Source organism: Cyanistes caeruleus, chromosome 6 (assembly GCF_971803275.1).
Source record: "Cyanistes caeruleus chromosome 6, bCyaCae1.hap1.1, whole genome shotgun sequence".
In the NCBI taxonomy this organism is placed as follows: Eukaryota; Metazoa; Chordata; class Aves; order Passeriformes; family Paridae; genus Cyanistes; species Cyanistes caeruleus.
Window position 1 is genome coordinate 35,782,323 of NC_141706.1, and position 26,134 is coordinate 35,808,456.

A 26,134-nucleotide genomic window follows, 5' to 3' on the forward strand; every position below is an offset into this window, starting at 1 on the left:
TTTATTTATGATCTCAAGAGAAAGTTAAATGTTTTAATGCTAGAACTGCAAATATCACAAGAGGCAAGATGTGAAGTGCATGATGTGTTCAGCTAAAGAACTGATAATTGACAACACCTATATATGCAAAATTTTTACACATATTCTCTCAGAATTATGACTAGTGTCTCCACCTTCAAATTCCATCTTAGACAAACGCATCTGAAGGTACTGGTGTTTAGCTTTTGGCTCTGAAGACCATTTTGGGGTTTTTTGTGGTTTTGTTGGCTGTTTTGTTGTTGTTGTTGTTTTAAATCAATGAGTGGTTGACCACAGACTAGTCTGCAATTTCCCAAAATAAAGTATTTCATTATTAGATGGAAAAAGATTTGATAATCATAACAACTCCAAAGAAAAACATAAAAGGAATGACCATTCATCCAAATTGCCCCATCAGATCAATTGCAAAAGACTTCTTTTGCAGACTTCTTTGTGGTTATCAATTAATTTATCTACATGCATATACACATGCATAGGCACACAGATAGATATCTCTTTTATTATATACTAAACCAGCTTTGTGTTTATTTAGGAGAGATTGGTGGTATATGAAAGTCACAGCTGGTTCAAACACTCATCTCCTGAAGAATATTTATGCTGAAAGGAAACTACACATTAGAATTTGATACTCCTGTCTTTTGAAGAAGTCTAGCTTGAACAAGTATGGAAATGGACTTTAAAATTTTTTTAGATCATCCAAATCAGGTAAATAAAAGGGCTTTACAAATGTAAGCTTAGAAGTTTCCTTTAATTTTACTAAATAACTTCCCTATCTTTTATTTTCTTTTTTTTTTTTTCATTTTTCAACAGCCCCCTGAGAACAACAACAACAAAGAATGTCATATTTGGAGAAACTATCTCTACAAAACATTTTTTTTCTGAAAATATATTAATATATCATTCTGTGCTGCATGGCTTTATCCTCTGCAACTTCACCTCCTTGACTTCCTGAAAAGGTCCCTCAGGACAAAAATGATGATTAATGTCTATATGGAATTGTTTACAGCCATATCAGGTATAAAAAAGGTGAAATAATAATAGAACTGAACAGCACTTGAATTGCATTCTGTAACCCAGTCAAGCTAGTAACTGAACATTTTAAACTATCCTTGGAGACATGGAGGAGACCACTGCATGCATTGGCAAATAATTCAGCAATTTCAGTAATAATTGTGAAGATGAGCATGGAGTGCAGCAACCAAATAGAACAGAAAGATCCATTATCATTTAAGTTGGAACACAGTCAAAAGGAAGCTGAAACCAGCACTTCACCATGAGATACCCAGGAGAGACAGTTATTTCTGAGGAAGTGAAGTTACACAAGAGTTCTGTCAGATAACAGGAAGCCAATCGAAAAATGAGATGTTAATTCACAGGAAGACACAAGCAACAGCCCCTGTTTGCTGACTCTCCTGCTTTTTTGCCAGATGTAGCAAGAATATGCCATTTGCAAGACAGATAACTTCTTTCTGAATGCACAGAAATCACAAAACAAGGTCACTTTTAATCTAAATCCCATTTCCAAACATAGCAGGGCTTGGGCATGTTGGGAAAGAAGTGCTGAGAAAGAAGAACCCAGTTCCTCTTGAGAGGGCAGAGGAGAAGTCCTTCATCTTCTATTTGTGATCCTTCAATTCCTCCTACTGAGTAGGCTTGATCTGGAGTATGAAGTATGAAGTAGTTACTGAGAAAAAAAGAACAACCCACAATAACATAAGGCCTGATAAACAAAAAACTTGACTCTCCAAAATCTTCCTTCACAGAACATTTTAAAGGTTACAATATTGTAGCTGGTATTTAATTTTGATTCAGAAAGTAAAAAAATACAGAAGCAGAAAGCTGTTCTTACACAAGTCAGAATGTATAAACACTTGTGCAGAGACCTTAAGGACTAAGCTGTGCTATCTGAGTAAACTGGATGAAGCAGCTTCAAAAATTTCCAGTCCCTTTCAGTACCTTCCATTAGGCATCCAAACATCTCATTAATCCAAACACATGAAATTTGATCACCTAAAGGAAAGACAAATCCAGGGGGTCCCTCCTGTGCTTTATTCTAGCCACCGTTTAACTTAGGGACTCCAGTGCCTCATTTGAAAGTTCCACTTCCGTAAATAGTCTTAGCTAAAGTTTTTGTGAGCCACACATTGCCAAGTGAGATCCTGAGTACTTCTTCAGCTAACAAACCAGGATTCAAGGCTCATTCCTGTTGCCTTCAATGTTCCATGATAAAAACATTCCTTCTCCTAACTTGACAAAATGTGGGAGAACACACAGATTTCTGATACCTCCAAATTCTGTCATACGTCTTCATCCAGAAACCGACCTAATGTTTCAAACAACCAGAGCCAAGTCCTAAACAGACACCTCAAAGAATAGGCCAGTTTGTGAAATGTAACACCTTCATCTGTAGGTGTAAACCAGAGTTCACCTGTTCTGAGAGAAGTTTGAGCATTTGGGCTGTGTTGTTTGACTAGAAGGGCTTCACCCAGACCTAATGCCCTTAACCTTGAGCTGGGAACCTACAGCCTTTTGAGTACTCAAGTTGCTTCCACCTCTTTACCAGTTTACAGTGTAGTTACTCTGTAGCCCACTGAGAGAACTTGGCCTACAAAGGCATTTCCACAAACCACCATTCCTGGCATCAACATGTCTTCAATCTATCCTCTGCCTATAACATGGTAAAGTAACTGGATATTACTTTACTATGTTAAAAACTAATCTCTCTCTCTTTTTTTTTTTTTTTTTTTTCTTTTTTTTTTCCCCCTAAATATCAACTTCCAGGCTGCCAGCCCAGTCCTGGTGTTTCTAGCCTGCCAGCTAACCATACTAGGGCACTGGGGATTCACACATCAGTAAATATTTCAAGAGCCATAGCTACAACACCTGTTTTCATCATCACTGCTTTTATTGTCAAGACATTTACAATGACAACAATTTCTGCGAAGAAAAAGAAATATCTGATGTCTTCTATAGGGAAACTCAGACTATGCATTCTTTGTCCTGCTCCTGTAACTGATCAGGTTCTTGAGACTGATGAGGGATGCTGGGCTGTGCTCATTATTCACAAAATATCTACTGACATTTAAACATAGTTCAGTGATATGTAATGTGATAGAAAATAATAAAATCTCACTTTATATAAGTGGCTAATCTCATCAGGACCTGTTTCTGTACTGGATCATCACTTTTCATACCAATAATCTACATCTGGCTACAGGGAGAACTAAGAACTTGACTCACTTATATAAGTGAGGTAAACTCAGTTATAGCTGTGGAAATAATTGATGGCCTCAGTACAATTCAGAAATCCCACTCAGTTAGAGGCAGGTATCATTTTGGATGTATTTTTAATGTCTACAGATTACAAATGAACAACTTTTATAACTTTTTTGTAACTTTTTTAGTGACAGCAATCAACCACTTGAATGTTCCCTTTAAAACAGGGCAGCAGTCACACCTTACCACACATCTTGCAAATCAGACCTGTGGTTTTCAGCTGAGCCCTCTGCATCCAGCACACTGGCAAGCATGCAGAGCCTCCTGAGCCATCCAGTGTCTCAGTGAATGATTGTTTGTTTCGTAAATACTACTGGCCACAGCTCAAAGGAGCTTTTCTATGCTTTTGATCTCCACTACAAACACAAAGGACTGAGCAGCATGTGGCCAGGAAAAGCTGCATCCAGCAAGAGGCTATGAAAACTTCTGCCCGGAGTCGGTGAAAAAGGGAGGTAAGCTCTTCCACAACAACTACTTATACAACAATTCTACTTTTCATATTCAGAAACTGTAATTTGCAGCCATCCATCCTTTCTCAGAAACCCAGAAGTTTCATGAGGGTATGTTTCAAAAGAACATGTGGTTTGTGCACCTCACCAAGCTCACATGTCACTGCATGCAGAAATAACAGTATGCACACATGCTATCAGTGAGAAGGAGTAAGTTACTCCTTAGACATAATGCCTAGAAAAATGAAAGAAGAGTTTTCCATTAAAGTATTTTATAAAAACTTCTAGAAAAACATAAAAGTATTGTTAGTGAAGTGCAGAGTTATAAGTATGCACTTTACTGCATGCCTCAGGATGATTTCAGATCTTCATTTCTTCCACAGATGCATTTCTTTGCCAGGTTCTGACAAAACTGTTCAGAAACTCAATGATTACATTGCAAAAAAAGTTTTATGCCTTCATCTATAAACTATACCAAATAGACTGCATTCAGCTGGTCTTTCATTTACCAATCTCATTTTCCCTTCCCCTTTCATGGCTGCACATATAGTCAGCAGTTTCCTGTGAGTATCTTCCCCAGTCTAAACCTCAAGAAGATGAGTTGAGGACTCTTTCTATACAGATGTTCCATGTGGTGTTAAATAAATCAATAGCTTGCATATCAGCTTCACAGGTGAGCTGCTCCAAAGCTGTCACTCATACTGCAAGGAAGCTGTATCTTTCTAAGGCTGAAGCTTCACCATAGTTCCAGTCACTGCACGCTCATACACATTTGTCCACACAAGCAAGAAGAAATAACAATTCCAAGCATAAGTACCACTGTAGTCTCACACTGTCACCAGCCTCCTAAAGCCTTTTATAGAAAAGACTTCTACAGCATGGACTGGTTCTTGTTGTCTCCCGTAGTATCTCTATATCCTGCTTAAATTCTGAGAATCAAAACTGAACATAAACTCCAGCAGAATTCTATCACTCCTGGGTACAGACATAAACATCATTCCTCTTTTCTATTTGGATATCCTGTTAAAGCATATCAGGATCCCATCAAGGGGCCCTTGGCCAGAGCTGATTAGAAAGACAGCTTCTGCTGATGAACTTTCAACTACTTTCCCACCCTGGGATAATCTCTGGATCATGGTTTAAAGCTGTTTCTTATGCTGTATGCACAAACTTGAATTCTTTCCCTGGGTTTACATTGCCTCTACTTGGCTATAGTAGAACTACACAGAATGATGGCTAACCTGAAAAAGGAGCTAAAAACCAGACAAGGAGAGAAATGGAATAACCCATTAAATCACGAACATGTCCTATAAAAGTTGTGTGCTAGTATGCTGTGAGTCAAAAAGGGGAAAGCCTTCTGTCCTATTATCCATCTTGGAAATTGCCTAGAAAACCATCACATTGATGGAGTGGGTCTGGCACTATTCCAGAGAATTAAATTCACAACTGAAAATTAATTTTCAAAAGAGTTACCAGTTGCTGCTGGTGTTTAAAAGGAAAGTGTACCTTCATTCTAGCATCCCAGAGTTCTTGTATGCACTATTATTTCAAATCATTTGGACATTTTGGGGAATATGGACACCCATTTTATTAACTGGTTTTAGTCATATGCACTGACAGTTGTCTTCCGTACAGATTGAAATTTTCATTTTAGGGCAACAGATTGTATGTTGAAATGAACACAGTCAAGAGTTTAACATGTGGACCTACCCTGTTCCCCTATGGTCCATCAGGGATTTAGCTGTAAAGCCCAAGGGGCCAAAGGTCAAACTTAAAGAAGCATGTTACATTATCTTTTATTTGTTTCATGTTGCAACATTTGTTGCACAAGCATGAAGGTATAAACAGCATGATGCTTCCTTATCAGTGACCTGTCTTCTGCAGGATTTATCCAGAGGGCAGAAGTAGGTTCCCCAGCATCATCACTGACTGATTTCACAGTTTCTGGATTACTCTAGCAGTAAGCCTTCTGAGAACAGTCTGGGCAGGGAGCAAAAGCCTTTGCTTACATTCCTTCTTCATTAACAAGGAAATAACTCAAGCTAATATAAGTATCAAGATTGCTTGCTGTAAATACACCCATGCATGCATGCCTCTATCTATCTATCTATCTATCTATCTATCTATCTATCTATCTATCTATCTATCTATCTATCATACACAGGGCCTTAAGCCTAGAACCACAGGGAACCTACTGGTGGAAACTGTTAGTCAGAGATGCTCAGAAAATCAGGTCTGTCTGCCAGCTCATGGCTGCAACTTCTCCAAGCTTTTCGTGCCTAAGTGCTTAAAGTTCAAAAACTATGGTCTATCAACTGTAGTTACTTGGAATTTCTGACTCAGTCTTTGGCCATGGAGTGAAATACAAGTCTTACTGTTGGGTCATTAGTTTGGCCTAAGTCAAGAAACTGACTGGCTGTAGGAGAAATGTTTCACCTTTAGGTCACTGGTTTGCATCCAGGACAGGTCAGTAGTAGATGAATGTCATAACCATCAGAGAGTTGTTTACAGTCTGATGCAAAATGAATTTGTCAGCTTACCAATTTCACTGCATACTGTAGGATCTACATCATCAGTGACCTTCACAACAACTTTAGAAATTCAGCAAAGGACTAAATGAGAGCCTGAGATTCCATGCTGAGTGATGGGATGTGGAGTCTCCAGATCAAAGCTGAAATACACTGATAAGGCAGTAGAACAGCTTGTGTCACCACTGCTTGTGTTCAACAGTCCAAGGACAAGAGGAAGGAGACTACAGCTTGCAGAGAGCTCAGCTTAATGCCTTAAAGTAATACTAAAATCCATTAAAAAAGTACAGTCTGTTTTTAGCAAATATTTTCCTAACTACGGATGTAAGCAGAAGGCACAGTTGTTTCTGTCAATACCCTGAAAGCACCAAAATCCTTTTCATCTAGCCTATATTAGGTGCTAGGAAAACGTTAATATTGACCATGAGGTGTGATTTAAAAGAGTCTCTTTAAACACACCTTGGTTACATCTGGTTAGTAACAGTAAGTTCATCACTGATGTTACGCCCAGTTACTTTTTCAAGGAATGTCAACATTTGAAGGCTGTAACTTACTGGCAGTTTAGTGTTATCCTGGGATTAGTATGAGAGGAGAGAAGTGGGCTGTGAGTTACAGGGGAATGTGTACTGTAAGAGATTTGGGAGGCCAGAGTTCTCATTAAGCCAAAATAAGGGATGTCCTAGGTCTGTACATTCTATTAATCACTACCTGGGGCTTACCAACAAAAGTAGTTTTTCCATTAAAAAATTCATTGTTTGTTTCAAGAGGAAAAGAATTATCCTATTTGCAGAGTTCAGCCTTGGGGGAAAAAAACACCAGAATTTCTTCAAAATATTCTAAAATCAGACAGAAGGCTTCAGAAGAGAAAATGTTTTTCTACTCCTGCCTGCAAGCAGCACTATTCCATCTCAAAATTTATTAAGTATTTACAAACTTGAGTTGACAGAAAAGATAATCTTCAAGCCACCAGCACATTAACAGCATCAAAGTAAGTAGATTTATAATTAGGGAATTAGCTATTAGGAAAATTAAGATCCCTGTCTTTTGAAAGAGTCCCAGTTAATAGCTCCAGTACACATTAGAGACTCATCAAAATGTGCAACCTTGTGTACAAATTAAAAAATAGGTGTAACAAACATAGCACAGCAAAGAAGAGCATATATAGAAAATGATAGTAATAAAGAAAAGTACAGAACAGACAAAAATGTAGCATCATAAGCTCCAAGAATATTTCCAGCTGGAAGGGACCTCAGGTCTCTCATCCTACCTCCTGGGACAGCTATCAGACCAGCCTACTCAAGCCTTTACCCATCCAGATTTTGAAAATGATAGAGACAGTACAACTGCTCTGTGCAGTCTGTAGTGTTCAGAGTGTAAATGGAAAGAAAGAAACAGGCAGTGTAAAAAATGCAGAAGGAAACACAAAAGAACCTCAAAGTGATACTAGAATTGGCACAGAAAGAAAATAAAAGGGTAAGGGAAGAAAGTGCTGTTATTTTAAAAAGAAGAAAACAAGTACAGGAAAACATTTTTTTAGTACTTCAATTTATCCAGAAGCCTAATGTGAAGGGTCTGATTCTTTAATCCTTGATTTTGTAAAATAAAACAACAATCCAAAACCAAACCAGAAGAGAAAATCTTTATGCCCTTTAAGGTATCTCAGCACAGACTCCAGAGCCTGAGATACCTGAAATCACCAGCTGCTTTCAAAAAGGTAGGCTGCAGCAACCCTGCTGAGCTGTTTTTGACACATTTCTGCCAAAACATGGAGGATAAACAATGAATGACACTATTTTGTATGTTGAACTTCTTAGTTCCAACAGATACAAAGCTGATTGAGAGCCCTGCAACTAAACACATCTACTACAAGACTGTTTCAATGTTTCCCATTTCAAGGAATTGGGGAATGGCAGGAAAGCATGGCAGGGCCATTTTCAGGGCTGGTGAACAGTGAGATTTAGGTAAACATTTTAAGTTTTGTTTCCTGGCCTATTTGTTCTGTTATCACAATTCTGATCACAGAACCTTCAAGCACAGGACAGCTTTAATGCTGGAAATAGGGAAGAGGAAGAATACTTGTTATCAACTGTTGCCACTACATGGTCGAACCACATGGAGACAAAAATGGAAGAACAAAATTATCACTAATTGGTTTATTAGCTGGTAGTAATGAGACACTCAGGGCTATTACAGCTCAGACACTGAAGGCACAAGGCCCTGGCTGGAAGAGTTTATACTGACCACAACCAGTCAGGGCATCACAGGATTTTATGAGACTAAGGGGCAAAAATATTTTCTGTTCAGACCCTCCTACCTTTTTTTACTTACGTGATTTGGTATTGCTAGGTCTTGATATCTTAATTTAATGCTTTAAAGAACTGTGTGTCAACAAGAGTGTGACTGCCCCAATGAGTGAATCAATATGGAATTGTGTCCATGGAGATGGAGAAGGAGACTGGAAAGGCAGCAGAGGCAGCCAATGAGACAAAAGGCTTTCTTCTGAGGTTAACTATGAGGGAGTGTGTGCCATGTTATGTTTTGATGATCACCATGCTCACTCCACAGCAGACAGCCCACCAAGATAACATTAAAATCTATGCCTGTCCTCTTCTCAAGGTTCAGACAATAATACCAAAGGTAGCAAGATTATTTTAGCATTCAAAGTAAGTAATCAGGTGATGACAGGAAGCCACATCTGAGTGTCTGAACTACGAAAACACCACAGAGCTTCGAGTGCCCATGACGCAGTCTTTTCCAACTGAGTGTAAATAGGACATGTCACCTCACCCAACACCTCAGACCACAATGTTTTGAAGGTAGCAAAGGAGGAAACCACACTGCAAAGAGGAAGCAACAAATGCAGTTTTAAAAAGCTTGCAGGTTTAAGCCAACTCTATCATAACCAGAAACAGCTATTAAATTCTGAAGTAATAACACATCATTAGCAATTAAACTGCTGGAAGTGGACAGCAATCTCTCAAACATTTTCAATGGCACCATTGAGTGTAGGAATTGCTCACCACTATCTGCAGCAAGGCAATCACTGGCAAGGTATTGTTTATCAGAGCAATTAGAATACGGCACACCACTACCAAAAGTACCTATGCAAAATTCAAGACAAGCACCACGTAATTTCATATGGAACTAAGAAGTGGGGCTGACTGAGAAACTGGTTTTTTTTGTTTGTTTTATTCTTCACTGTTTTATCAAAAGTAAAACCTTGAAAAACAATATCTTTTTAGTTTCAAGGGTGCAAGAATAGTGAGAGAGAGAGAGAAAAAAAGACCCATTCATACAATAACCCAGATGTTATTTTGTGTAACATCTCTTTAGCTGTGATCAAGAACCTCTGCCTTGTCTCCCTTTTGTGTTCAAGATCTTTGTTTTACAAGCAAAAACACATTTCCACAGAACATGCTACTTCTGATAAAACACATTTTTGTTTCCAGTCATATCGCAGTTGTCACAAAAATTTTCAGCACAATCAAAGTATATTATCATGTTGAGATTTGCTGAAAATCCACTGTTTTACAGACACAGAAAGTTGCAATCTTTATTTATTTGTTTAAAATGCTTTTGATTCAAAACTGCACTACACCAAAATGTAGATGACCTTCTACCACCTTAGAAAGAAACACCAAATCCTGGGCTGAAGCTATAATAAAGTCCAAGTTGCCCTGTATTGCATGGGCACATATTACATACCACTGAACTGGCCTTCAATGACTATTCAGCCTACAGGACACAAATACTTCGTTAGAACAAGGGAGGAAAACAAGTTATCCCTAAGGAAAATCCACAGCTCATTAAAATAAGTTTTCCAAGTCCTTTACACTGTCAGAATGGCACTAAAGTGACAGAACCTCCTCTCACCCACAGGATTTTCTCATCCAGGCATTTCATTTGAACAGAAGGCAGGTTCATGTCAGGATATAGCTACACGGTGTGTGGTAAATACTAGAAAGATTACGCTGTGCTGACCTCTCTGCCTCTGTGACTCATCTGCTGCTGGAACCCTCTGGATCCCAACAGCTCATTTCATGCTAGTTCACATGACCATCACAACGCTGACTAAGAGGCAGATGCACCCTCAGGAAAAGCAGAACTGGGCAGTTTTGGACAGTAAGCCAAGACAAGGACTTGGCCAAAAGCCATTAAGGACTTGACATGTTGATCTCATGCTGTTCAGAGTTACCTCATACGAACCTGGAGGAAAAGAATGTCACCAGTCTTTGCTAGTTTGCATGATTCTGGTGCACAGTCAAAACCGCAAACTAAAGGCTCCATGAGATTTCTGGCATTTTAAGCTGAACCCACTGTGAACTCTTCCTCTTGAGATTCAGATTCGGTCACTGACAGGCACTCTATTAGCTTGAAGGCACTAAAGTTTGTCCTAAACTTCATTCCTTCCAAACATTAACAGGGAAAGATTTACATACTTCTAAAGCTCAAAAAGCCCCTGCAGGCCCATCTTCTTAGTCACTCATCCTTCAGTGGGTAGCAGTTTTCAGTGGGTAGCATAACTGTCAACATGACAGGCCTTGTTTCAAGTTCTAAGACAAAACATCAGCATTATCAGTTTGAAGTTGAAACAGAGGGGACAGCAAGGGAAAAGTGAGTTGGATGGTATTTATGAAAGATCATTCAGCATCAGATGCTGATGATGACTGGACCCAGGAATTTGGTACTTGAGGCAAATGTTTACTGCCGCTGAGATATTACTGTAGGCCAAAGGGAGAAAAAATGTCGTATTTCATAGCATAAACAACAGTAAATGGAAGACATGGCAGCCCAGGCTTGAGCACAAATGAGCTTGTCAAATCCCATCAGCCAGGATTTGAGCTGTTACCCTGCTGAAATGCCTACTGCTGTTTCTTGTGATTAAGTATTACCTGAGCTCAGTAACCACAAGTCAGGCAACTGGCATTACAGCTTATTATTAAGCCCTCCTACTGATCTTTGGAAGTGGTCTGTATTTCCTGACTCATATAAAAAACACACAAGAGAAATAATTTCATATTTTTGTTTAAGAAGCAAGTTCCCATTAACAAATAATTTGGCACAGCAGTGTCAGACAACCAAAAGAGCTGGTGTTGATCCTCCTCTAACTGCATCATTGTTCTGTTCCAAACTTGCCTGCTCTGGTTCCCTGTGAGAATGTCCCTGCTCTGGCTGTGGCTTGATGACCAGCAACTGGCTTAGATTCTTCTGTGTCCAGGATGGCTTTGAGCACTGCTGGACAGAATGGAGCTAACTAGTACCAAAAGTTCTGGTTTAATTTCTTATAGAAGTTCTCTAGTTGCTGCACATCAAAACCACCCCACGTAATGAGCAAACATGCAACAAGCAAAGATCATTGAGGACTTGTTTCAAATTCTCAGTGAAAAGCCCACTGCAAATGCAGGCTGGAAGAAATCTGAGGTACAAAATGAGACTTACTGGAGGAATTGGTTGAACATGGAAGTTTTCATGCTTTCAGTTTACTTGAAAAAAATATAGAACCTCCTATACAGTATCCATTCCCAGAATGTCTTAGAGCCAAAAGCTTCAAACACTTGAAATAGAATTCTGTATTTAGATTGCTTGTAATAAATTTTAATTATGCACCATCCTGCGTAATTTACAGTTCTTGCTTAGAACCAAATTACAAAATCCAGCCTTGTGCTTTGCTAAGCAAAACCAATAAACAATGAAATTTGACAAGTCAAAAATCTACTCTTTAAAAAAAAAGAATGAAAATTGAAAGATAAGCAAGGGAAGCAAAAAACTGGATGGAATCATATATTTTAAGAACTCAAGAATTTATTTATTTTGTGTGTAAGACATAAAAGTTTTCCCCCCATTCCTTCAAAGCTACAGAAGTATAGCTGTTGAAGCCTGAAATTGTAGTTCCATACCCTTTTGCTTTTAAATTAAACAAATGATCTCAGTTTTTGGAGCAGGTTTTGACTCCAGGGAAACTATGCCATTAGGAGAGTGCCAAAAACACATCTAATTGATGCGTGTCCCAAGAACAGCTCAAAGGAGGGCAGACATACCACATATAGATTTCAAGGAAATTACTGAAAAGCCACAGAGCTTCAACAGAATGTGATATGTGAAACACAGCACATGAAAGACTCACTATCAAAAGGGTAAATTCAGTTCAGGAGATATTAATCTGATTACCTAAGAGGTACTATGAATTGGATATGCTCCTTTGTGCACCAAATCCAACCTGGACAGATGGAGGAGACTTCATGCTCCATTTTTCTGATGTGTAATTAGTGTGGGATGATCAAGTTACAGACACAAAGTTTCAAATATTTTTTTTTCTTTTTTACAGTACATGTACAATGACCAGTAACATCGGATTTTCTGACCATTTAGTTGAAGGACTTACACAGTCCACAACTTGGCTTCGCTGTTCTCATTTTCAGTGTAATGACTTCTATGCACCTGCCTGACAGAAAATCAGTCCAGCAACATCTTAAAACAAAGCACTCCACATAAAGCCCTGAAACTCAACTTGAGCAGACTGAATTCCAGGCTAATTTATCCAATGCAGGTTTTAATCCAAACGATAGGCAATTTTACGATTTTTCTGCACCATATCCTCCTCTTTCCTTCTTGCCATCATTGGCAATTTTCAGGATCTGTTGACAAAACTGTAAGTAAAAATAAATCATGTGTTGCAGGCCCCTCCCCTTGTTGGATTTAGAGAACAATGCCACTGTCAAACTTCCATGCCTGTAAATCATCAAGTCACTGGCCTTGCACTATCAGTTAGCTATTAAAATGGTACTATTTTCTATTATGGTAATGAATGCTTTCAAAAAAACAAATTTGAAATCTATTTTTGATTTTGTTTATAAACTCCGCTTAAAATTGCAACAGATCAAGGCTTAAAAATTAGATGTCTATTTAGGACATTAACTTGTCATTTTATGCTAAAAAGACTATTTGCATGGCTCATCAAGCCCTCAGCCTTTGCAGGCTACACCAGCCATCACACAAGGTTACCTTCTGTTCATTTCTCCATCAGCATCCTACATCTGTAAGACTGTGTTCATATGTACAGGTGTATGAATAACAGGAATAGTTTTACAAAATATAGGGGAAGGCTTAGCCCATCTCCACTAGCGCTGCCCTATATAGCTTCTAATTACTTTGAACATAACGTTCAATTATTTCAGCAGAGAGAGACAGACATCAACCCTTCTGTTAAGGCAAGGAGTACTCAGGGAGAAGGGTTTTGGAAAGGGTGGCTTGTGGCAGAAGTTGCAGCTGGTACCCATCCAGCAGCCGTGGCCGAGTCAGCCGCGCCACGAGGGCGCCGGGGCTCGCTGCCAGCCAACTGACAGGGAAGCAAGGCGGAGAGGCGAGTTCATGAAGAAAGACTGTGGCAGCGTGGGAGGACCACGACCTTTTGATCTCCAAGATGTTCCTGATGTACCAAAGTGACATGTCAGCTCTAATAAGCTGCTCTCTCAGACTGGTGGCAGGGGTCTACAAATTACTGTGAGATCTGAAGGCATTTGTTGTGATGATCCTGGCCTGGATGGGGCGTAACCGCGCTCCCCCAGCAGGACTATCTGACAGTCTACTCCAGCAATTCCCAAGCCAGGGGTTGTAACCTCCAGCAGGGTCACAGCGCACAGAGTGGGGTCGCAAGCCTGACAGAGATGTGATTGTTTATGTTAGTCTTTAGGGTCGCAAGCTTGGCTGGGGTGAGTTCACCACCAAAAACAGAGGCACAAGCCCAAACCATTTGGGAACAGCTGGCCTAACAGATTTTGTGCTCAGAAACAACTTCCGGATATTCAGCTAAAACGTTCCCAAACTACTGCCTTGCATATCCATGTGCCAGCCTGAAACAAGAACTCTCCTGCCAGGTATCAGACTGGCTCAAATTACTCCTAAAGAATCATGGCTGCATACTCAGTAGTAGCATCTGGTTTGCTTTCTTTGTGACAAATTTTCCACTGTTAACAGTGCAGCTACTCATATTTGAGCCACTGTCTTTTTTACCCTTCCTGGCCCTACTCTGGCATCAGCTCATGCAGGAATATTCTGTAGGTCGCCTGAGGGACTGGAGCAATAGAAGGACATTTTAGGAGAGTAGACATTAGTAAAAACACAACCTTCCTTTAGTTAAATTCTGGGCATTTCCTCTTTCTACCATTTCTTCACCCATCTTCCTGTACTGCACTGTGACCACTAGTGACCACCTCTCCTCTGAATGCTTTTTATTATTTTTAGTGTAACTGATATTATGAGAAGACTAGTAGAGTCCAGACTAGATTAATTTTGTTCATGTAAAACATGCAAAATCCGCTCATGCTCTCTATTTTAATTAAATTAAGAAATAATGCACTAACCGTGTACTATCTTTTATTTTTGTATTATGTTTGGGTTTCAACATAATATTTTAGGACCAGACTGTCACTGGGAAGAAGTTAATTCACATGACAGAGCACCCAGCTTCAACCTCCAAAAAAGGCTAACAGATTATAAACTCCCATAATTTAAGACAATAAATCATTATTGCTATAATAAAGCAGGAAATAGACACAAGTTAAGCAGAAACACCAATGTGCTCTTTTTACGATTAAGGGGAATCATCAATCATAGAAACTGCCTGAGATTAACAAGGAGCTACTTTTTTCAAACATCCTGCAGTAAACCCAGAGGAAACCCAGCTGGAACTGCAAGTAGAATATAGGCGTGAGGCTCTAAAATCATCCTCTGTCCCCTCACCCCTGCAATACCCTTTTGGGTATAGCATTTGTACCTCGAATCACTCTTAACTGCTTCAAGTTCTGCAGGTGAGACTTGCCTTTCATGTAATGCCACAAGCCAAATATAATTCCCATAGTGATGCTTTCCCATGAATCAAAATCCTCCTGGTCCCTTCCAGTTCCATCAGAAGGAAGATTCAGTGATGGTACTATAAAACTCCAGAAGAAATGGGACTGAGTGCTACCGATTGCTGAATATTTTTTTTCCCCAGCCTCTGTACAGATTTAAGAATAACCCACAGTGAGTTAAGACAGAATTTAATTGGTCATTGTGCACAGGGGCAAGTGGTGTTTAGCTCTTTCTTACCGTTGAATTCATTTTTTTACAATGTAATTTGAAAGATAAGTTCCATCAACACTGAGGTGCAACGTGTAGGACTGCAGAAGGAATTCGAACCAAGCCAGGTCTTCTGTTTCTGATTTAAACCACTGATTTGCAGGACCTCAGTAAAAAGTTCTACATTCACCCATACTGAAATATGAGTTAATCTTACTTTTAAACATTTTTAGGGCATAAGGAAATGACCAACTGCGAATTCTTACAATACTTTACAGCTACATGCCATCAGCTGAAACTCAGTGAGTGACCCATGCATGGGTCTCTCAAGCTCAATGCAGTTATGGGAACACAGGAGTAAGCTGATGTGTGCAGCAGGATTCATGGAAACCCATTCTACTTTACACTGGAAGGTGTAGCACGTACTCAGTTGCACTTTTTCTCAGTGGAGGTAAGATACCTAGCAGCTCAGAGGCAGCAACTTCTAGCCACTCAACTATGACTGTAATCATTTCTGTTACTGTTCTTCTCATTATATAGACAAATGATTCCCAGCAAATGTACCTGAAGGGTTTTTGGATTACAAATCATTGATTAATTATTTTAGGTCACATCATGTCTTCAGAAAGAAACCACAACAAAGCAGTAAAACTTTGCATGTTCTCATCGTGGCAATTAGGATATGAGGAATAGAGATTCTCTTAAACTGATGCATAGAGGTCTTTGAATGCTCCTGCTAACAGTTTTCAACCTTTCTGTAGTCTAGATCAAGTGATTATGCATATGTCATTCAACCTGGAACTTCCACAGACACATACAGTCTCTGCAGCACTGTTTTACCAAAAGATCTATCTTTTGATTAAAAAGCCGTTAAAATTTGGCTGGCTGTTATTATGTCACTACTTCCCACTTGGTGAAATATGGCATCAAAATTAGTACAGGCGAACATGACAACTGTTATCATGAAATCTAACTGCTCCATACACCACCACAACCCTGCCTCCTGCAGAAATAATCACGGTATCATTTCCCCTAATGGTTAATATAATTTGTTCCAGGCCCTGTAATGATGGTGCATTTCCTTGTGCTGTTCTCTACAACCAGAAGGGCTTTTTTCCTTCCACTGAAGCACAAGAGTACAGACTCCACAACCATTGAGAGCACAGAGTTACAAGAAATGTGAACACAGAGCAAACACAAGAATAAAATCCTATTTTGAGAGAAGGCATGTTTTTCCCCACAACATGTATTAATGAGTTCTATCAAGGTTGCTTCTCTTTCTGGGGCCCTCTGTTTACCTATCCTGGAGTGAATGTAATATGCTGTCTTCCAGCAGGCCAAGGAACATGAGCTCTTTCTCACCTTTGAGAGTATGTAAGGCTAACAATCTTTTTCATGAAAACTGGAGAAGTAACTCAAAGACAGAACAGACTGAAGGAATAAAAAGCTTCTCACAGAATTGTTAGCTGGTGAAGAGGATTACAGGGTCTCTGCTGGAGCAGATTTTTAAAATGCAGCTGAGACATGAAGTCCAGCAGCAAAATAAAGAATTAAAAAGAAACAACTCCAGCTGTTTCATTACTGAGCTCACATTAACCAGAACCAGTGACTTAAGCAATTCTATCAACTCTGACACTGAAGTCAGAGGTGCCCAAGGCTCAGACTTGGAGGCAAAATCCTGTGGCTCACTAAGCTTTCTTGTCCCATCATGTCAGGGTTCCTGGTGCTGGGCCTAAATGCTGATCAAACCATCAGGTGAGAATAGTAATTCATATCAAAGCACAGAGGCAAATCTCACTATGCTTCCCCATATCCTCATGACTGTAGCAAAAGCTATACTCTAGCACTTCCCTACCTCCATAAGCCATAAACCAAGAAGAGAACTGCATTAGAGAACCTCTGAATGGGTAAGGCTGGAAGGACCACCTGGTCCAACCTCCTTGCTCAAGCAGGGTCAATCCTAGAGCACATGGCACAGGACTGCATCCAGATGCTTCTTGAATATGTCCAGTGAGGGAGACTCCATAATATCTCAGGGCAATTTGTTCCAGTGCATGCTCACTCGCACAGTAAAGAAGTTCTCCCTCAAGTTCAGGTGGAACTTTCTGTGAATCAGTTTCTTTCCATTGCCTCTTGTCCTGTTATTTGGCACCACCAAGAAGAGCCTGGATCCATCCTCTTGGTACTCTCCCTTCAGATATTTATATATACTGATATGGTCCCCTCGTTGCCTTTACATGAATGTGCTTTAATTTTTAGGGTCCACACCTGCACACTAGTCTCAGCTGGGAAATTTACTCTTCAGTATGCATAGATATGGCCTAATCATTGGAATTCACCTTCCAAACAATCTGGAAATACCATCTGTGTTATTTGAACTCATCCCCTTTTTGTGTATTCAAAATTTACTAAGTTTCACAGGATCCTTATAAGGGGTCATAATCAAAAGACCTTTCTTACACCATGCCAGAAGGTTCTTGAGTTTCAACATACTAGTAACCTCCATACAGATTATACCATAATGGTAAAAAAATAAAGGAGGTTTAGTAACTATTCTCAAATACTTGGATCTCAGAAAATCAGAGTGAATTCATATTAAAATTATATCAATTTATGAACTGTCCTATTCAAAAATGTATTGTAACTAATTAGCTCCTCTTTCAATCAAAATTGTATAAACCAGACTGCAATCAGTTTACAGAGAATTCAGCTAAAATACTAAAGGCTTAAAACATGCCAAACCGTTATGATATTTTCCAATGCATTTAAATTCCTATCATTCTGAGGACATGAAGTATTAGCTTTAAAACTACACGGAGGAAGTGTTTCAGAAACTTGTTTAACAGCTCCTTGATTCATAAGCTCAAGGTTCCTGCAAAACAGGTATGTTTATGCTTCACAGAATATACTTTATTTTTAATTAAGTCACCTGTGGGTCCAACCCTAAGCATTAAGTATACACATAAATCAGTAAATAAACAAACCTAAACCAACCAACAGCCTCTGATCTCTGGGGGCTCCTCAGTTCACTTGATAATTCCTTCAGTGTTTTCACTCCATTTGGCACCAGGACTGAAAAAAGGAGATTTGAAGGGAGAGAAGTAATAAACTACAGAACTGATCTTACTGAGGTGAGGAGAAGGTCAATCCATTATTTTCCCCTTAGGAGGATCTCAAAATATTAAGAAAAAAAGGTTGCAGAATAAAAATAAAGCCCCAAATTTTAAAAAAAGGTAAACTGAGGCTGGAAGAATAAAACAGTTTAACCATAATATGTCAACGGATCAAGGACAAAGCACGGAAGAGAAGCTGAAGATTCTAGCTTCAAACCTCCTGCTCCTAAACCAAAGTAGGAAAATCCTGTGGGTGTAAGATATTATGGTAGCTCAGTGCACTCCAGTCTGCATAACACAAAAGCCTACTTCTGCTCAACAACTTAAAAGAATTCAAGATCAGAGCAACAAAGATGAAAAGGTCAGACTAAACTCATAGCTCACACTGCACTAAAAATATACAATGCTATGACAAGCCACTTGATGAACACAAATGGCAGAAGACTGAACACTGGCCTCCCCAGATCTAGTGCAAGTTTAGAGACAATTTTAAACACAAAATAATTCTGAATTTTTCAAGCAAAGATTTGAAAGTACTAGCTGAGACTGAAGAAGCCCAAGACAGCATTCTTTTTTTTTGCTTTGACACGTTGTGCAGGGTAGGAGGAGGATACTGTTCTTGTTCATACCAACACACCCCTGAACTTTTTCCAAGAAATATGAAGTTTGGCTTTGATGTTTGTGAGAGGAAGTTTGAGCTTGCAGCTGGCAAATACATTAATAGCATAGGCACTGGTAAACTAGAAGGGACCTCCAGTAGGTTATCTTGTCCTATCTCTTTGCAGCACACAAATGAAAGCCAAATTTCCCTGTCTACCTAGTGCTGAAATACACAGGCTTAGAAATAGCTTCTAAAGACTTTTTATATTAGGTAAAATTTAGTCATGTGAATTTCACAAAAATAGCAAAAATAGTGCAGTCACAGACACAGATAACTTGTTTAAAAAAACCCTTTAACAGTCCTTTAACCCTTTAAAATATTACTAGTGTTCATGAAGCCTAATGCAGCTTGAATCCCCCCCTTTTTTTTAAAAATAAGGTATTATTTTAATTGGGCAAGAGCTATTTTTCATATGGAAATGATAAAGCATTAGTTCTTAGGGTTCTCCTGGGCTTGTCTGACCAGCCTCGCAATGTGAAATAACTTTAGGCTTCTCCAAGTTGCCTTTGACTGGAAGAACTAAACAGAGGCTATTCCTCAAAGCAAGGATGGAAGTGAAACAGCCATGTCCACCATCATCCTCCAGACTATCCCCTCTGATGACACAGTTTAAGAGATGGCTAAGTAAAAATTTTGAGTTTTTACAAGTAAAAACTGAGTTTGGTTCCTAGGGAAGAAGGGACAGCATTGCATGTCTGAGGATTTTAGAGCTAGAGGAAAATATTATTAGTCCCTAACTCCTTCAGTTGATAATCTGACAAGAAGGGAAGGCCAAATGAATGCAAGGACTCAGAGTATAAGTAGAGAAATATTGGTATTTTATTCATCACTTTAATCTGTGGCAAACTATGCATTTTTTTGTCATCTGGAAGCAGAATTATGCACAGATCTGGGAATTTAGCTGGACATAACCATTTCCTACAAGAAATACCAACAAACAGTTCATTAATTCTTACATTGCTACATAAGTGGTGGGGTTTTACAGCCAGCACTGCTTTTATAAATCCATTAATATTCTCATAAAAATCTAACGTATTTTTAGGACACAAGTTTTCATGCACTAGATTACAACTTTACAGAAGACAAGCTCTGAGCCTGAAACAGCTTGACAATGTCCTTTCAGCTTGTTCATCAGATTAACTTTCTGTCACACATCAGATGAACAGCTTCCTTGGTTTCTTGCCTAATCTCACACACAACCCAAGCAATTCTCTTCTCAAGCACAATCAGAAGCCAAACCAAAGGACACTATAACATTTTACTTCTTTCTAATAGCCCATTTAATTTGAAACTCTCCTTTCTGCCTCTATCTAAGAAAGATTACCCTTTTAGCAAACCATTTATAGTGAAGGGACTCTGATTTCAGATAGGATTAAAACAACATATTAGACATATACAAACCAAGCAGTCTGAGTTGCTTACAGAACTAATAATGTGTTATGGGTCCTTTCACATCTAGGTCACTGGTTCAAATTCAGCTTTAGTTGGTGATGAGTGACAAGGAACAATGAGGTAAGAACCGAGTCACAAATCTGGCCTCTTATCCCTGACTCTGCAACATATACTCTTTGTGCACTTGGGCTACTCACCTAACTACTCTTTCACATAAATTCTACAACTGCAAAGTAAGTGTTGTTGCTATCATACTAACTCTAGAAGACTAATTAATTTAGGAGTCTGAAAGTACAAAATATTATTAGACGTTTACTGCTGCTTTCAGGCTGTTCAAGAGCTAACATCCAAATACATTAAGGGGGAACTTTCTCAGGACAGGTCAACACTGTGATGTTAAAAGAGCTCACCAAAACACACTGGCCACACCTGTGTCTTTTGATGGAAAGATAAGCATGGAAATCAGATGTTGAATGAGCCTGAAATTCCACATTTACTCAGAGACAGACAGCAGGGGTTAAAAGCAATGAAAAATGGAAATCCAGAAGCAGCCATTTTACAAATAAGAAAGACACAGGGAGAAAAGCATGTAGTGTGGAGATGTACTGTGTTCTTCCATTACACAACACAGTAAGTGCTATATCAGTGTTAGTCAAGAAAGGAGGGAAGGGAGAAAAGGAAAGTAGTTTATCAGCCCTACATCCCTTGATAAAACTTGAATTTCCAAAGGAGCCTGCACTGCTGATGTCTGTACTGTACTTTTCCTGTGGCAAAACAAACATTTCCATTTTCAACAAGTGTGATGCTGGCACATTTTACTACTTCAGATCCTTAATTAAAAACAAGCAATAAAGGAAGGAAACACAGAGCACCAATACATCTTAACTAATTCTTAAGTTAAAAGCTGAAAAGGAGTGGTGGTAATTTAGGCACAACATGATAGATTCATTAATAACCTGTAACTGCTAGAAAAATCATTATGCCATCTCTTGTGTAGCCCTGATTCTAGAATAGTCTTGAACTACAGCTCATACACAGCACTGAGAATCTTCCATATGTGCTGGGAAATTTAGAAGCATTTCAACTATTTGACGTGTTTTTCTTAAGTATCTTCAAATATTTTAACCACAGGACAAAAATATGTTTTACTGAAAACATATTTTGTTATTACTCCCACTTCAGAGTCAGCTGTGCCTTTCTTTCCAGAGGAAGCTCATCCACAGCAATTCTAAAGGACAAAGAGAAGCTCAAATACTTTGATCAAGACAATTTAATAAGACAATGCACAACAATTCTGTGCCAAGAAGGAAATTATATAAAGGTGAAAAATTATGCCTTTATCTTCCAAATTTAGTTACCAAATTTCAAATCTTTCTGTCACAAGGAGGAAGCAGTATTCAAGCCATGTACTTCAGAGATACTTTGGCAATGGGTGGAGCCAATAAAAGCCACAAACACGATTCCAAAATTATTTAATGGGCCATGCTTTGCCAGACTTCTATTGACAAAATTAAGAAGTAAACATATCAATCAGTGTTAAGGCATTGCACTGAAGTTACTTGCTACTCCCTGACATTCTGTTTGAATCTGCCTTCAACCTCTTTCTCTTGTCCACTGAAATGAGTTGCAGAAATAATGTCAATTTTAACCACTGCTTAGTTCTTTTTGCCACCGAGCTGTAGTTGTGTTAAGTCAGAAAAGCTTGAGACAACTGTGTGTGGTGAACCAGAACAGAGAGAAGCTGATGAGAACCACCAGAAAGTGCAGCAAGGAGACAAAGAGTGGAAATGTCCGTGTTACGCAAAGTGCAAATTCTACATGCAATTGTCATGCCTTTGCAAGAAAGATGAGCATTGTTTTGCATCATACATTTAGCTCTATGCATGAACTGAACACTAAATAATAAAGTTTTCTGCATCTGTCCCTCATGAGGGTACTCTGACTATTCTTTGCAAGTGGGAGAAACCTGAATTATTATATTACTTTGTAAACCTTGGTTCAAAATTATCTTTTCTTCTTAGCAGACTAAGTCCTCACTCTTACTCAAAAAAGTGCTTTTCTCTAGCTCTGTGCAGAAAACAGAAGCACAAAGATGTAAAGAAATATATGGTATCACAAAAATTCCCATATTACATTCACACAAGAGAGACATTGCAGTCTGAGGCACTGTACTTGAAAACCAAACAAGTGTAATGCAAGGAACAGGACTGAGGATCTGCATTCCTTCCTTTGTGACCAGTTGTTTCTCTTTGTAATCACTGATAAACATTAGATAAGATGAAATTTGCAGACTAGCCTGTGTATTTACTCTTGCAGCAGCTTTAGAAGACTGACAAAATAATGCTTTAAATGTATGTGAGTGACAGTACAATGCTGAGAGACTGACATGACTCAAATATTCATTCCCAGCCTTTAGAAAGTGTCTGATCCTTTTAGCTACTCCACATACTTTCTTTTTAATTATAAATGGATTTTCAGAGAAACTGGAAAATAATTTTGTTTCAAGACTGTGTTAGGTTAGACTTGATAATTTGACTCTCTCAGCCCCCCGTATTTCAACAGAAGACTGCAAGTTACAGTGTGGATTTGCGTCCGTGTAGAGTTGCAGCTCTGACAGAAGGGATTTCTTACCTTCAGACAGGGACAAATCATCAGCTGGAGACACCAGGTCTGCCCGGATCCCAGGGCCACTGCTCAGAGATGTGGTAATCTGATTCGTCAAGATAACCTGCAAACAGACAAGGAGAGGGGGATGGGAATGAATTTTTATAGCCACTGGAAGGCAGAGAGAAGCCCAGGACTGGAATCCTCCAGGTATAGCATCAAGATGACCCTCTATTCTGATCTTCAGCAAATTCAACACCCAGAACATTTTGAGCTACCTGCAGAAAGTGAAAGAGACAATTGCAAGAAGTGGAGGAAAAGAGATATTGTTAAAAAGATGAAATATTGAACAACAAACAGTGTGTTGATACATACAGGCATCTTAAATAAAACTACTGCTCTGAAGAGCTTCATCTTTTGCTTGTCTTCCATGAACAGCTTGATGCTCCTTACAAAAACCCACCATTTTCTTCATAGGCAAACAGGAACTCTATCTTCCAAGTAATTTCCACACAATTTACACACTTTCTTCCTTTGGCTAAAACACAGTGCCATGGAGCAAGGCGTGGTAGGGGTACGAACCCACTGACCTGAAGAACAAAAGTACTAAATGCTACAGGGCTATCTTTACAAAAGGGGATTTTTGAGTGTTTTTCAGGATCACAATATTCTGATAAACAAGATTGTGGTACCCACAGTGTTCTCCTCTGACAGCATGAGCCATATTCATGCTTACAAGAGATGAACAATTTCTTGCACCTTTGAACACATACTGTTTTATAGTAACAGAAAACATTAAGCAGACACTGCAAACACCACAGAGAGAAGAACACAGCTACAGCTGCAGTTATCTCATAATGCTTTGGATCTCTAAGCAGCTGCACTTTTTGCAATAACAGTTGGTTTCCACTTTGCTGACTGACATAAGCTTCAAAAATTACTTTTTTTTTTTTTTTTTAAGAACCAAAATTATTCTTCTGCTTGCACCGAGAACAAACTCCAAACATTCTTCCAAATTCATAGCCTGTCTTCAGCTGCATTTGACACAGGAGAAAGGGAGAAAGGAATCCTACACAATATTTGGCAAATGCAGTTTCATGATGCTACTGGAATAAATTACTGGAATAAACAGATTGCCATTGCTAAAAAGGAAGAGGAATTTCTCTGCTCTTCCCTCCACTGTTTGTCCCTCCCTCTGATCATGGCTTCCTCCTGCTTTCTAACACTTCCAGCAGGAAGACTTGACACATTCTCCCCTTTCCTTTCCCATTGTGAGACCCCACATAAGCTGTGTCGGATCAACGAGTTGTAACCAGAGTGGTGGAGCTGTAGGGTATTGTGTCTTCTTCAGGCAGCATGACATCAGGTGCCAGCAGTGTGATGGAGTCAGTGACCTTTACAAGACTCTTCCTCCCTGCTCATGCCAGCCCACCCATCTCTGTGCTTGCAAACAGGCATGATGGTGCCTGAGAACTTTATGGACTGTATCAATAGCACTAAACTGAGAAGTGTGTAAGTCAAATCTTGGCTTACTCAGCAGGTGTTCAAGACCTTCATAACTCCATAGTGATGCCCCTCATGCTCATCTGCTATTGACTCCAAGCTCTGAACAAACTTGAGCTTGCTGTGATTGTTCTGCACAGCTTAGCCACAGGATGAACCTTTTGGGACTGGGCATTTATGATCACTGCAGTGAACATGGACATGGTAGATAACAGCCTTGCTTGGTCATACACCTCAGCTAAAGTACAGCTTGCAATACTGCTAACAGCAAACACACAAAAAACACATTACACCCCTCTGCTGTTTCCCCCAGAGCTGCTGTGTGCACCTATAAGCACTCAAAAGCAGACAGCAAAAGGTCTAGTACACACAACTCCTTGCCACCACTGATGGCTGACTTGTTCATAAGATTACAAGGTAAAATAATTCAAGTTATTAACAAAGGAAAAAAAAAGTCATTTTTCCCTGTTTTCTTGCAAGGATACTTATCTTCCATTTTAGTGAGCTAGTTCATCCTTGTGATAGGATGGGCATCAAAAGTGGTTCAAGGCAAATAAAATGAGTAGGCAGCCAAGAGTCAGTAGTGATAAGGAATGGTTTCCTTCTTTAAACCATTCTCACTTTGTTTCCACTTTGTCACAAAAGCCATAGGCTCACATATCCATAGTATCCAGTACTAGAAAATGTGCTGAAACAGAACACACTAAAAAAATTATATTCACACATACTGGTGAGGTATGAAGTTTTCATTGGCACACTTTGCAATGATCACATTATTAACAAGTATCAAACTCTCTAAGTGATTCAGTCACCCCAGACTTGTGCCAAGATAATCTTTGTGCTGTGCTGTCACGTATTTTATTATTTATGCACCACATTTTAAAGTAATGTTACCATGCTTAAGGAACATTTTTAATAGAAAAAAATACCAACACATACTATATTTCATATTGCTTTCCTTCAAAGGAAACTAACTTTGAAGGCTTAAAAAAAAAAAATCAAAAGAAAAATGAACAAGAAGAATAATGCAGCTGCTTTTTTTTTTAAATCTTTCAGATTCCTCCATAAACAGGAACTCCACAGCACTGTTTACTATAGGACTGAAAATCTTCTTCACCTCTTATGTTTAATTCAAGCTGTGCCTCTGAACCTACATTTCAATTCCTGATGTATCCTTCAGTAACTATTCAATACTAACACCCTAGATTCCCTACAACACTGTTTAAAAAAATCAACTGAAAAAAGGAGAGTCCTACCCAAGTAAATGTTCCTCTCTGACTTGCTCTGAGGATGGGAATTAAGCATATTCAGAGTTCCATGACTTCACTGACAGTTCCACATTTGCTTAAATACATATCTAAAGACTATCTTGCATAAGCAAACTTCCTCTGAGATGAAGCCACATGCATATACAGAATGCTTATTTTGGAATTAATTGAAAATTATTCCCCATTTCTACAAGCCTGAAGAACCAACACAGATGCAGTTCTCCCATGAGTTCAGCCACAAGAC

General features: G+C 39.1%; 1 protein-coding gene and 1 long non-coding RNA gene across 37 annotated transcripts in view; one reads left to right on the forward strand and one right to left on the reverse strand.

The window, feature by feature from the left end:
* LOC111930288 (uncharacterized) overlaps positions 1-3,183 on the forward strand; it is a 43,583-nt gene extending 40,400 nt beyond the window's left edge. Inside the window, exons 3-4 of the long non-coding RNA XR_002865099.2 lie at positions 572-744; positions 850-3,183. This is a non-coding gene — a long non-coding RNA (uncharacterized LOC111930288). The remainder of the gene's footprint in view (positions 1-571; positions 745-849) is intronic.
* RAD51B (RAD51 paralog B) overlaps positions 1-26,134 on the reverse strand; it is a 429,615-nt gene that overhangs the window by 217,595 nt on the left and 185,886 nt on the right. For all 36 annotated transcript variants that reach the window (XR_015288773.1, XR_015288776.1, XR_015288774.1 and 33 more), the window contains exon 8: positions 23,147-23,243. Coding sequence is in view for 22 of the 36 variants with exons in the window: in XM_086895893.1 (XP_086752019.1) it covers positions 23,147-23,243 (97 nt within the window). In the remaining 14 variants the exon portion in view is untranslated. The remainder of the gene's footprint in view (positions 1-23,146; positions 23,244-26,134) is intronic.